Below are 12,405 nucleotides of genomic sequence, written 5' to 3'. Positions count from 1 at the left end.
GCCTCGCTGCTGGGTTGCTGATGGCTGTGCCGGTTCTGAATGCTCAGAGCGCTGTGGCTACATCCAGCTGCTTCTCTCTCAGCAGGGGAAGAGCCCTGTTCGGGTACGGAGAGGATTGGGTCCTGTCCTTAACTTTAAGTTTACCAATGATAGCAGCAGCACGGTTAAGCCCATGTGCAAGTGTTTGCAGCACTGGATTGAGCCGGGTGAATTTGACACCCTGGGCAGGGGGTGACCGCGCAGGCCAGGCTCCACTGACTGCTCACGCCTGCAGGGAGGCTGTCAGCTCTCTGCTGTCCAGGCAGCAGTTTCCTCTTCAATTCACTTCTCATCTGCATGTGACAGACTTTTCCTACCAACTTGCTCTGTGTTGTGGCGATCAGGGTCTGCCTCCTCTCCAGGAGCAAATCCCCTTCTCTGCCTCTTCCCCTGGGGGCAGCCTGGTCCCTTAGAATGCGGGGGCTGGGACGTGGCCTAGTTCGAAATAATCCACCCCGTGCTTTGGATGAGGCTTATTGCAGGTGGGCGAGATCTCGCTGGGCCCCGGGCGATGGAAGGATCAGTGAGCTGTCCTGGGGTCTTTGCCTTTGCGGGGGTGAGGGGGACTTGGGGAAGGAAGGTCCCTCCCGCTCCCAAGGATCTGCCGGGGAAGGAGTTGTCTTCTCTGCAGAGCTGGCCAGCCATCCTGTCAAGTGCTGCTGCCCCCCTTGAGCAGGGCTACAGGCCCCCAGTGACTATTGGGGGGCAGCTGCAGAGGGAAGGAAGACAGCTCGGAGCTGTGTTTTACAAGGAGCTCTGTGAGTGGCCCCGCTGGATTGTGGGGAATGTACTTCAGGGCACAAGCGTGGCTTCAGGGCTGTGTGGTTCAGGAAGGGATAGGGAGGGTGGTGCCAGGCCGGGTGCTTTGTGGGTCTTGCTGCTCTTCTGAAGCATTGGCTGTTGGTGGCGGGGGGCAGCGAGGTGGCTGCATTCAGCAGCTGAGCCGCTCTGGCCCAGCCTGTGCTCTGGTTCCTGCACAGCTCACAGCCTGTTAGGAGCAGTGGCCGTTTCCAGGGAACTTCTCCCTCACACTGCAGGTGCCCTGGGGAGCTAGAACTCAGCTGAGGAAATGGACGTTGGTCTCCACAGCAAACCGCGTCCGGCCCTTGAGGGCAGGTCTGAGTGGCAGGGTACGGAGGCTTCTTGTGGGATTTGACTGAGCCCACCGATCTCTTGGCCTTCCTGCCAGCCGCGGGTCAGCCGGGGCTCACTGATCTTGCTCGTGCTGGGGTGTGAATCAGGAGGGGCTGCACTGCAGCCGAAGGGGTGACGCTGGTGCAAGGACGAGCAGGACCGGGTTCAATTGCCCCTGGGGTCCGCTCCTAGCCGGGCACTTCGGAATCAGCCGAGCTCCTGCCCTGCTGCGCGTGGGGTGAAGCCGGCGCTGAGCGCAGTGCGCCCTGAAGCCGGGGCAGGCTTCTCTCCAGGTGCCATCGCGCACCTTTCTCCCGGAGCCCCCTTCTAAGCGCTCAGCCTCTCTCCCCATTCCCCAGCTGTGCCGTTTGTGACGGCGGGCCAGGAGGGAGGCCTACCAGCTGGTCCCACCCCAGGGCATCGCCCCAGTTCCCTGGGGTGGGCATGACTCGGCCCGGGGCACCTTTCTGAAGCTGTTTGATGGCCAGCCGGGCTGGAAGGGGTTAACCCCTTCCCCGCTTCCCATTGGGCGAAGGGGATTTCACTTGTTCCTACAACCAATCGCCCCCTTGCCTGCTGCAGCGGCTGGCTCCCGACTGGCTGCCCGCCTGCTCGCCAAGCCATAAAGACGAGGAGCGGCAGCGCAGGGAGCTCCAGCTGCTGGGAGCCAGGGCGGAGAGCGGGGCAGCCCTTGAGCCAGGGAAAATGAGCTGCCCGTCCACCCAGAGCAGCGAGCAGATCGAGCCACTCAGGTACCTCAGGTGAGTGGGGCTGCTGGGCTAGGGGGACGGGTCTCCTGCTAACCCGTGCGCAGAGCCTGGGGGCATGTGAGGGTGCCCAGTCTGAGCCGGCGAGCGGGGACCGGACCCCCGGGCAGTCCAGAGCCGGCGGCTCCATCGCTGATGCAGAGCAGATGGGGGGTGAGCCGGGAACGTTTCTGCACGGGCAGGGGTGGTGGGAGGAGGTGCCCGTGCCGGCGGGTTGGCTGCCCGCGCCCCTTTCCCGCCAGCGGGGAGCTTAGGTCAGGAAGCCGAACTCCCGCTTGGTTCTGCAGGGCGCAGGAGGCTGGAGGTGGGCGCAGGAAGGTGGGCAGAGCGGGCGCAGCCCCGCCCGGGCAGAGTTGCTGACCCAAAGAGGGGCTGGAGGGTTTGTGGCTGGACAGAGGAGGGAAAGTACCACCCTGTGCCCGGAGCTCCAAGCCGTGCTCTCTGGCATAGGCAGGGAGGGGGCTTGCCCCAGCAGGGCTCCCACGGCCGTGCCCTGGGCACTAGTGTGAGGTGCAGCCCCGTGTTGGCTCTCTTCATACAGCATCTTCCACTCAGCAGAGCTGACAAACACTCCCCTGCGCCCCGGCAGTCTGTCCCTGCCCTTCGCCCGGGCGGCACTGGGGGCTCGGCTGCCGTTGGAGGGAGCCTGGACGTGCTGGGCGCCCAGAGCTATTTTGGGTTCCCCAGGTGAGGCGGGGCTGGCTCCTTCTGGTCTGGGACAGACTGTGCCCGGCGGGGACGCGCCGGCTGGCACTGGCTGCTGTTTCTGATCACACCCTCGCCCTGTTGTTGCCGCTCCCTCGACGTGTGAGCCGGGCTGTTCGCGGGCGCCGGTTCGGCCTGGGCTGATCCGGGGGCAGACGCTCCCCTTCTGAGCATCTCTCCCCGCCTGTGGATGAGCTTGTGGGTTCTTCGGGAGCTGTAACGAGCCTGACGGGTCCCAGGGCTGGCACAGAATCTTAATGGGCTGCCCTCGCCCGGGGGTGGGGGGGCGCCTGGCGTCACAGGGAGGCCACTTTTGGCCGTGGTTTTTAACCCCTTGTGTCCCTTGTCCCTGGCACACGTGAGGCGCGGCAGCTCAGCAGGGCTGCGGGAGGTGTCCAGAGCGCTGGGGCGGTCTGAATTGTTGCAGTCACTGTTGGTTGTGTGGGGAGCCCAGCGGGGGGCACCAGGCCGAGGAGAGAGGGGACTTTCCGTCTCTGTCCCTGGAACAGGGATTGTTCTGGGCCCCTCCACGTTCAAGCAGAGGGGAGGCATCGAGGAAGCAGCCTCTGGGGACGTCACCCAGTCCTGAGCCCCCCGGTGCAGAGGGCTCCCGGCTCTTGTCCCAGGGACGCCTCTCCCGGGAAGGAGAGAGAAAACGTGGGGTACTTGTATCAGGGGCACCCCAGTCCTGGCACCTCAGCCTTCGTGCTGCAGGGCCCAGCTGTTACCCAGGGACCCCTCTGAGCTGCCCCATCCCCCTCCTGCCCCCCGGATAATCTACTGGAATGGTGGAGGAGGGGCCAAAGTGAGAGCATCCTGAGACGTGCTGCCTCTCAAAGCCAGGGTTACCAGGACGGGCCCGCTGGCATCTCCCTGCCCTGCGAGAGGACCCACCTGCCCAGCACCCCTGGGCATGGGAAATGGGACCCTGCGCGCTCCCACTCCCAGCATCCTTGCAGGAAGCTGCTCCTCCGAGCCCGGTTGTCCTGCAGCTGGAGTATCCCCAGCTGGGCGGGGCCGGGGCCCTGCTCAGACACCCACCGTGGCCCCCCCAGGTGACTCCTGCGGGCTGGTCTGGGCCCGGTGGGGGAACCTGCTGTGTGCTGACTGGGGCTCGCGCCCCATCTGGGCCCAGGTAGCAGGGGCCGAGCTCTAGATTGGTCCCTGCCCCAGTCTTGGCCCCTGCTGGGCCTGTTCTGTCTGCTGGGATGGGGCAGCTTCGCCCCGAACGCTGCTGCATCACCCCAGGCCAGTGGCTGCTGCGCTGCTCAGGAGGAAGGCGACTTCCCAGGAGCAACGCGCCGGGTCGGTCACACAGGGCTGGGAGTGGAGAAGGGGAAGGGCTCCCCTTCCTGACCCCTGCAGCCCGCAGCTCACGCCCGGGATCAGGAGGCTGCTCTAACGCGTGCGGCAGTAGCGCTCGGCGTCACCCGGCCCCTGCGGGAGCAGCCACGTGGCCAGTGGCTCATTCTGTCCGGGGAGGGCAGCCTATGGGGTAGAGCAGAGGAGGCTGTGGTCCCACTGGAGGCCGGGGCAGGGTTATCCTCCCCTCTGGGTCTTGGAGCCAGAGCCCAGCCAGGTACTGTGCCAGAGGCAGCTGCCCGTATTCCTCTTCGCCCTCCACCCCCTCCAGAGGCTGTGTCTTGGGGAGAGGAGTCCCGTGTCCCTGCGGCGGGGTGGGGGATGCGCCGGCTGCGTCGTCTCCAGACCTGGCTGCCCAGGAAGGGTTGAATTGTCCACGCCCTTGTCTGGGAGGCTGCAGGAATGAGGACCTGGGAAACCTCACGCGTGTGAGCGCAGCCCTTGGGGAGGTGCTGGACCCTGCAGCTGCGTCTTCAGCCTCCCAGCTGGCTGTGGCGGAAGGTGAGGCCGACGCCTGCAGCACGGGACCCTGACCCCAGCCGGCAGGGCCAGGTGGTACCTTCAGGCCAGGAATGTTGTTTTCCTGGTGCTGGCCACACAGAAGAAGTGAGAGGGTACGTGGAAAGGGTGGAGGCAACATAGCCTAGTGGGTAGGGCTGCTGGCGTGGGACTCGGGAGCCTGTTCCCAGCTCTGTTGCTGATCTGCTGCGTGATCCTGAGCATATCCCTTCCCCTCTCGCTGCAGCAGTTCCCCTCCCACTCTGTCTATTCTGACTGCGAGCGCGTTGGGGCAGAGATCGCTGCTGGCTGTCTCTGCAGCACCCGGCATTGCAGGGGTCTGATCTCGGTGCAATCATAAGACAGGTACTAAATCACAGCCTGGACTGATGGCACGTGGGGCCTTCCCGGCAGCCACCAGCCACCTGCTCCGTCAGCTGCTAACTGGTGCTTCCAAAGAATGCAGCTTCCCCCCATCACGCTGCACCTCGGCCTGCGCAGAGCCGCGCCCAGCGAGGGGTTGTGATGGTTTGAGCTTCTCCACGCCTCCCCTTGACAGCTGATCACTGCCTGGCATGGACTCCAGGTAGCACCGAGTGCTGGTGGCACCTTCTCTCCTCTGGGCCTCCCTGGCTTCTCTTCCCCCTTGGCTGGTGGGCCTGGGCCAGCCTTTTTGGTGGAGGGAGCAGCTCCGGGAACTGTCCAAGGCACAGAGGAGTCTCGGGGGTGATGCAGAGCAGCTCAGACGCTCTGCTCGTGCCATGGCCTGGCCAAACCCGTTGTGGGTGTGACTGGGTGGGAAGGTCCCTTCGGAGCCAGGCTCGGCGGATGCTCCCCCCGGCTGAGGCAGGTCGGGACTCAGTGGCCCCCGGCAGGTGCAATGCAGGGGAAAGTCTCTCCCCGCACACAAGGGCTTCTCCACCGTGCAGAGTGAGTGCCGGGGGAACCAGCCTGGGGCTGTGATACAATGAGCCTCTTCGGCCGACACTGCTTCGTTCCCACTCCTCACAGCACTGTTCTCCCGGGGCCACCGGCGTGGGAGCCCTGTCTGATTAACCAGGCTGATTCTAATCAACGGGCCCAGGTCATAATTGCCATGTGTTCGTGGGGCCCCTCTTTGCTCCGTGGCTGGTGGAAACGTCTCTGCCTTATAACTAAAGCTCTCTGCCAGCCCCCGCGGCGCGCCAGGGCAGGAGCTGTGGGTTGGGGCAGAGGGGGCTGGAGACCCGCGGGCTGCAGGTCAGGATTGAAGAGCTCTGTACTGCTGCGGCTGGTGTGAGAGCTTTCGGCCAGATCTGCACGAGGGAAGATTGGCCAGGGCGGGTATCCCAGCAGAGCGACACCGGCGTGTTCTCCGAGTGTCAATGCAGGTGACCGCAGCCTGGCACAAGGCAGTTCTCGCTGCACCTGCCGGGTGAGAAACGTCACCAGTCAGCCCCCTACCCACCAGTGCTACCCTAGCTAACGTGTCTCATGTTGGTCTGGCCCCAGGTCGGGGGGCCAGGACCCCAAGGGGGTTTGCAGAGAGGCTGGCTGGTGAGCCAGGAGCCCCAGCCCTAGGTGACCATGGGGGAGGCCGCGCTGGGCCCCTGCCTGTGTGCCTGGATCCAGGCCTGGGGACCCTGCTGGATCTCAGAGTCGAGCGCAGGGGCTGGGAAGCAGCTGGGGCATCTCTAGCTGCCATCTGTGCAGGGGGCTCGGGGAGAAGGGCAGTCCCGTGTGTGAGCTTCTCGGCAGCTGGGCGCCGCTGCCTGCAGCCGGAGGCGGTGACGCTTCCCGGCTAATTGCAATGGCTGAGCTGTAATTACGAAATTAAAAAGCGATTGAGGGGAGATGGATGGATGTGACGGGGAGTTCGCTGGGAAAGGCGAACCGGGCTTTTCTGCAAGAGAAACCTTCTCCTCCTCCTTACTGCTGGGAGCTGGGGCGTTCAGAGGCCTAGGTCTAGGGTAGTGGGGGGGGGGGAGGAGGGGGTGCAGGTCAGGTGTGAGGGGCCCTGCCCTGGTGTTTTTTCAGTTCTGGGCAGGGCTCCGAGGCCAGGAGGCAGCAGTGAGGGGTGGGGTAGGTGGGGGGGCTGCGGCGCCGTCCCTGCAGTTGCCTGGTGGAGGATGAACTGGGAGCAGGCGCCCGTGTCCCTGACGGGGTCGCTCGCTCGCCAGTTCTTCAGCTGCCTCCAGCCGCTAGCCATGGAGGGGCTTAAAATCTTGGCAGCTTTTCTCATCCCTCTGGCAGCTCCTGGGCGCGCAGCCCCCCCCCCCCCCCGTCCCCCCCGAGCGCAACTGATGCTTGGCACAGCCAGTTCTGCCTGGATGCCTCCCAGTCGCCACAGCCTGCTGGAGAGGCCGGGAAGATGGACGGAGTTGGCCCATGGGGGGGGTCTGCAGACATGGCCCTGTCCCCTCCCCGCCCCCCCAGGGGGAAGGGGCTACGGATTTTGCCTGCCCCCCAGAAGGATTTTCCTGGGGTTGATCTCCCACCCTGCTCCCCAGCCCTAGGGGATGTCGCGCTGGATATTTAACCTGCCGCGCTGTGACCGTCCCCCTGGCATGCTTTGGTGTGCAGGGAGAGTGAAAGTCGGCCCGTGAGAGGCCAGAAACCCCTGAGCCCCAGCCCTCGCTCTGCCTGCCCCCTCCCCCAGTAGCCCCAGGATGGATGATGGAGCTTCCCCGGTGCCATGGGGATAATGCCATCGCCGCCACCCACCCCGGGAGGTGCTAATAACCCTCATGGCTGGCCTGCGCCGAAACCTGCCCCGACCTCACCCGGCCTCCTGTGGGTGGAGGAGGGACTCAGAGCTGAAGCAGCTGCCGTTGCTAAGGAAACTGCTTCCCGGGTATCCATGGATTCAGCGGGCTTGTTTGCTGGTGGGCGCCCACCCATCTCCCTCGCTGTCAGGGAGGCAGCGGGCCGGGCTGGCTGGGGGCGTCCTCCTGGGGGATGAGCTGTGAGGGGATGAGCCAAGGGCCAACGCCCAGGCTGCTCCCCACTCCCTATCCAGCGCTGGGCTCGGAGCTGGGCGGGGAGGGGGGCTTGGTTTGCGATGGGCAGCACAGGGTGGACAGGGCGTGTTGTAGGGGACGGCTGAGGCAGGGGTGGACGCCATGCGGGGCACGGCCTGGACCGGCTGTGCTGGGATGCAGATCCCCTGTCCCCAGGGGCTGAGGGCTAAAATATGGGGATGTTTTTTTAAACCACCCCAGCCCTGCACCCCCTCTTGGCTCCTCTGAAGCCGCCCTGTGGAGGCGGCGATGGGAGAGAGACCCTGCTCGTGCTCTTTGCGTTTGTGCTGCATTGGTGGCCAGACGTCCATCTCCCCCTCCCAGTGTCTGAGTTTCTACTGCTGCAACAGGTTCCTGCTGGGCTCTCAGGCCAGATCCTCCCCATCCCACTGAGGGGGCCAGGGAGGGGCTGCCTGGCTAGCTGCTCTGTTCCCTGTGGCTTGTCTGCTTAAACTGCCCTCGGTCCCTTGGGAACCTCCATTCACGTTGCCCTTGGAAAGCCTGTTTGGGAGCTGATTAATCATTAATATGCCCTGGTGGCAGCGCAGCCCTTAGACTCTGCTTCCAGAGGACGGGGCTCCGGGTAGGACGGTTGCCGCTGGGCTAGCAGCTGCCTCTGCATCTGCAAAGCCGCCCGGCTGATGGACATCCCCGGGGGCGGCGGCCCTGCTGCGCCTGACCCTCGAGCACTTTTGGCTCAGGGGAGCCAGGCTGGCGAAGGGGCGTGACGCCAGAGCGAGCGACGTCTGTGCCAGTCGTGCTCCACCCGCACCAGGCGTGTCGACCCCAGGGCTTTGCACTAGTGCAGCTCCATTGGCTGAAATCCCAGGGCAGAACGGGCCTTGGTTTGCTTTTTCGGAGCCAATTCCAGCCATGCTGGTTCAGTTCCACTTCCCGGCTCCTCCAGAGTTAGCGCAATCCAGGCTCGGCTGATTTTTTTTCTTTTTTTCCAGTTCAGTCCCTGTTGGTGTTGGCTGGGACTGTGGGTGCTCTGCATGGCCCACAACCAGGGCCCCCTGGTGTTTGCGGGATGTTTGAACCTAGGCCACCCTCCTTCAAAACGTCAGTATTACATTCCCCCAAGCGAGCAAGAGTCACGAGTCAGACCCGCCCAGTCGTGAGATCTGGCGTAAGAATGGTAAGATTTTTAAATAACCGATGTTGGGTTCTGTTGATTATTCGCCTTCTGGCCTTTCCGCCTGGAAGGCGCGTGTTCTCTGCCACCGGGCTGGCTAGAAACAGACTTTTGTACCATGAAAGCTCAGAATCTTGGTGCATTCACCCGTGGGTAAGAAAAGCAGCAGCAGCCAGTGATGTGAAAACCACAGGAGCTGGCAACTGACGCTGACTTTAAAAAAAAAAACATTTCTGTATCACTAAGTGTCTAGAAACCTTTTCCAGGGAGAAGTGTGAAGGCTTAAACCTCTTACCGGCACTCCTGGAACGGGGGTGCTACTTGGCAGCAATCGAACACGCTTTCTCCCAGCCTTGCATTTCCTTTTGCTAGGAGAAGTCAAAGAACAAATGTAACCAACAGGGCCTAAACGTGGGGCATAAATTATTAAGTGAGTGTTTTTTTCCTTGCGCTAATGAATTTCCCCAGAAGTCTCCCTCACACACACCCCCCCTTACAAAGAGTGACCTGAAAGTGCAGCTCCACCATTAACATATCCTTTGTGTCAGTTACCACAGCAACTATTAGTGGGTGTTCTTAAACTGACAAGCCTTAAAAATACAATGCAGTGACATTAGCAGTGCAGCGTCTGCACAGCACCGCGAGCTAGCTTCTGCTTCGCCTCCCAACAGCAGAGGGCAAGATGCTAAGGGGGTTGGAGAATCCAAACTCGGGGAAGGGATTTAAAGTTCCGGCTTGTGCCTTTCCACGTCCCCCTCGCTGCCAGATTCCTGCGTGCAAACGGGGATTAGCCAGCCAAGCTGCGTCCGAAGTCGCTGCGCTGCAGAAGGGCAGGACAGTAAAACCTGGGGCCTAGTGCAACTGCAGCCTGCCCTTTAGAGGGGTTTCAGCAGAATCCTGGTCACTGGGTGCTCGCTTGAGGGAGGGAGTGTTTCTAGGCGGGCTGGAAAGCTCAGACACTGCCCCATCGTTACACCAAATCCCCCCCCTGCTAGCTGGCTTCGTGGAGATGGTACAAGGCTAGGTTCGTGCTTGAACCGCTCCCGATGGACCAGAAGCAAAACCTGTCCCATAAATCACAGGTGACCAGAGCCCCGCCGCCCCTTCAGAACAAGGCCTTTCACATGCCCAGGAGGGAAATGATCTAACGGTCCCATGTGCTCTCCAGTGAGGCTTATGCATCCAGTCATGAAATTGGCGCTCTCTCCTTTCATTTGCTAAGCAGCAAATCTGATGCCTTTCCCTTCTGTGGGCTCTAATAGCCGTGGCTATGCAGAAGCGGAGCTCCTTAGCACAGCAGTTGTCGCCCGGGAGGACAGGATCTGTCTGCAGCAAGACGCTCCAATCTGGTCTGGGTCTAACCATGTCACCGTAGCACCTAAGAGTCCTAGTCCTGGAGCAGGCCCCCATTGCGCTAGGTGCTGTACAGACACAACGAAGAAGGTGGTCCCAGCCCCAAAGAGCTTCCCATCTCCGTATAAGATGTGAGACGAGCTGGAGACAGACAGACGGGGGAGCACAAGGAGACACTTGGTCAGCACAGCGGGCAGTGGTCTCAGCGCACCAGTGACCCAACCACAGGGCTGATTTGTGTCGGCATCCTGGCAAAGGAGAGTTGTAAGGAGGGCTTTGAAGGGAGATATCGAGGGAGCTTTGTGGGTGTTTGCAGGGAGGGGAGGGAGCACAACGGGGCTGAACAAGTGGGAGATGGGGGCTGGGCTCACGGGCTGCTTGAGGTGGGAGGTGACATCTCAACAGTGAGTGAGAGGTGATCGGTCAGGTGGGAGGCAGCTGTGAAGGGCCTTGAAAGAGGAGGTGTGTGGCTTGTGCTTGCTGCTAGAGACGGGGGAGCTGGTGGGGTGCAGAGAGGCTGCCGTGATCAAAGTGACGGGCGAGGGGAATGCGCTTCGCAGCACCGTTCTGAGCAGGGCAAGGCCAGAGACTAGAGAAGGACGTTGCAGTAACTGACCCGCGCCTTGGCTGTAGGAATGTTACGAAGAAAGAAGCAGCGAGACCTGGCCTGGGTGTCAGGACGTACAAAGAGGCCGAGGGGAAGATGACAGCCAGGCTGATGGGCCCGAGTGGCAGGCCACAGGGGGGTGTTGTCAGTGGCGACTGAGGAAGGAGGTAGCAGGGAGGGTGCTGGAGGGACGACTAGGAGCTCTGTTTTAGCCAAGACGTGCACGAGATGCTCTCTGAGACAGGCTGAGGTTTTAGTGTGGAGAGACGGAGACGGCTCTGCTGTCGAGCGGTAGATCTGGGAGCTGTCAGCCCAGAACTGGACCTTCACGCGGTATTTGTGGGTTAGCTCGTTCGCACTGGCTGTCCTCGCACGTGAGCTGTAACAATGAATATTAACCCAGGAGCATTGGCTGAGGTGCTGTGCTCTGGCTCAGGCCAGGGACGAGAGGTGATGGTGGCTTTAAGGTTGTCTTTCAGTCCTTGAGGGGCTGGGCTGCTCTGGGGGCTGAAACAACCCCCGTGTAACTTAGAGCAGCCCCAGGGGTGTTCTAATTTGCAGCAGCCTCCTGAGGGCTACTCTGCAGCGTGGAACTACCCAGAATCGTGTGCTAGGCAGGCTCCTCCCACCTCTGACATCCTGCCCCCAGTTTGGCCATACTCCCAGCGCTAGGGCTTGTGAGGGGGCCAGTCCAGGATCGCTTATGGAGGCCCTACCTTGTGCCTGCACTGGGAGGAATTGTCCCCATCCCCCGCAGCTCAGTGCCAGCCCCTATCGGCTATCAGAGAGGTAGGGAGTAGCTGGGGCAGGAAACAGAATCCATCCCATTCAACAGAGAAGGAAACGTGCCACTGTGAGTGTCTGGGCCAGAACAAAACAGGGCAAAGTAAAAGGCCTGAATCCAGCCCTCCCCAAAGTGCTCCGAACTTCTGCACTGGGACCCCTGCATGATTCACACGTGGGGTTTGCATCCCCCGCTAGCGTCAATGGGCTGGAGCGCTGGTTGCTCCCACAGGCTCCAATGGGAGCTGAGAACACACACCATCTCCCATGATCAGGCCCCACCCATATAAGCGAAGCAATGCACTTTACACTTCCGGTCACCACATCTCAAGTAAACTTAAAATTGTCGGTGCTGGAACACAAATGCTGCCTGCAGCAGAATCCCCAACGAATGCTCAGGAGTGAAATCAACCAAGCGCTTCTTGTGCTACCTGGCTGAATAGCCAGTGTTTGGAAATATTTATAGCTGTGGCTAGGAAACAAAAATTGATAAAGAAATGTACTGAGAAGCCTGCATTGTGTTGTTATGGCAGGAGACAGCGGAGGGAGCTGTTACACATGTCCCACAATTTCTTTTCCTTAGCGAGTGAGCGGTGTCTGGTCTTTGAGTGCTGCATTGTTGTTGGTTTTTGTGGTATAAATTCTTTGGGAGGGAGCTGGTGCAAGCAGTTGGAGACTTTGTTTTCAGTCTTAAACCTCTCGCTAGAGTCAGTCCTTGGTGCAAAGTTGCTACCTGGACCCCAGGCCTGGGTGTTTGGGCTGTGAACCCTGAAAGAGGGTCTGGCCTGCGCACCGTTCCACCTCTGTTCTAGGGCTGGTAAGTATGGTGCAAATTAAACTAGCCACAGCAGGACAATAGCCGGAGTCTGGGTCGCTGATTTCTCCTGTCCAAATGGACCTGCAAAGCCCCAGTGGCTGCTAGAACTTGGCAGAGAAGCAACAATATCTTGCTGGTCATATGATATCCTTGGACTGTCACAGGATTTTCTTTTAATTTCCCCGTATATGTTATGGACAGTTTCA

General features: G+C 61.2%; 1 protein-coding gene across 2 annotated transcripts in view; it reads left to right on the top strand.

Annotated features, from left to right (window-relative positions):
• Positions 1-1,816: 1,816 nt before the first annotated feature.
• The window catches only part of YJEFN3 (YjeF N-terminal domain containing 3), a 41,926-nt gene continuing 31,337 nt past the window's right edge, over positions 1,817-12,405 (top strand). Inside the window, exon 1 of one of the 2 annotated variants that reach the window (XM_067560327.1) lies at positions 1,817-1,925. In XM_067560327.1, coding sequence (XP_067416428.1) covers positions 1,879-1,925 — 47 coding nt within the window. In that variant the 5' untranslated portion in view covers positions 1,817-1,878. Of the gene's footprint in view, positions 1,935-12,405 lie in introns of both variants that reach the window. The other variant, XM_067560321.1, reaches the window with a different exon arrangement.

This window comes from Emydura macquarii, unplaced genomic scaffold (genome assembly GCF_026122565.2).
Source record: "Emydura macquarii macquarii isolate MOO-44397 ecotype Brisbane River unplaced genomic scaffold, CSIRO-AGI_Emac_v2 contig_306, whole genome shotgun sequence".
Taxonomy (NCBI): domain Eukaryota; kingdom Metazoa; phylum Chordata; order Testudines; family Chelidae; genus Emydura; species Emydura macquarii.
The sequence above is the reverse complement of the archived record's forward strand: the minus strand, read 5'-3'. Positions and strand labels throughout refer to the sequence as shown.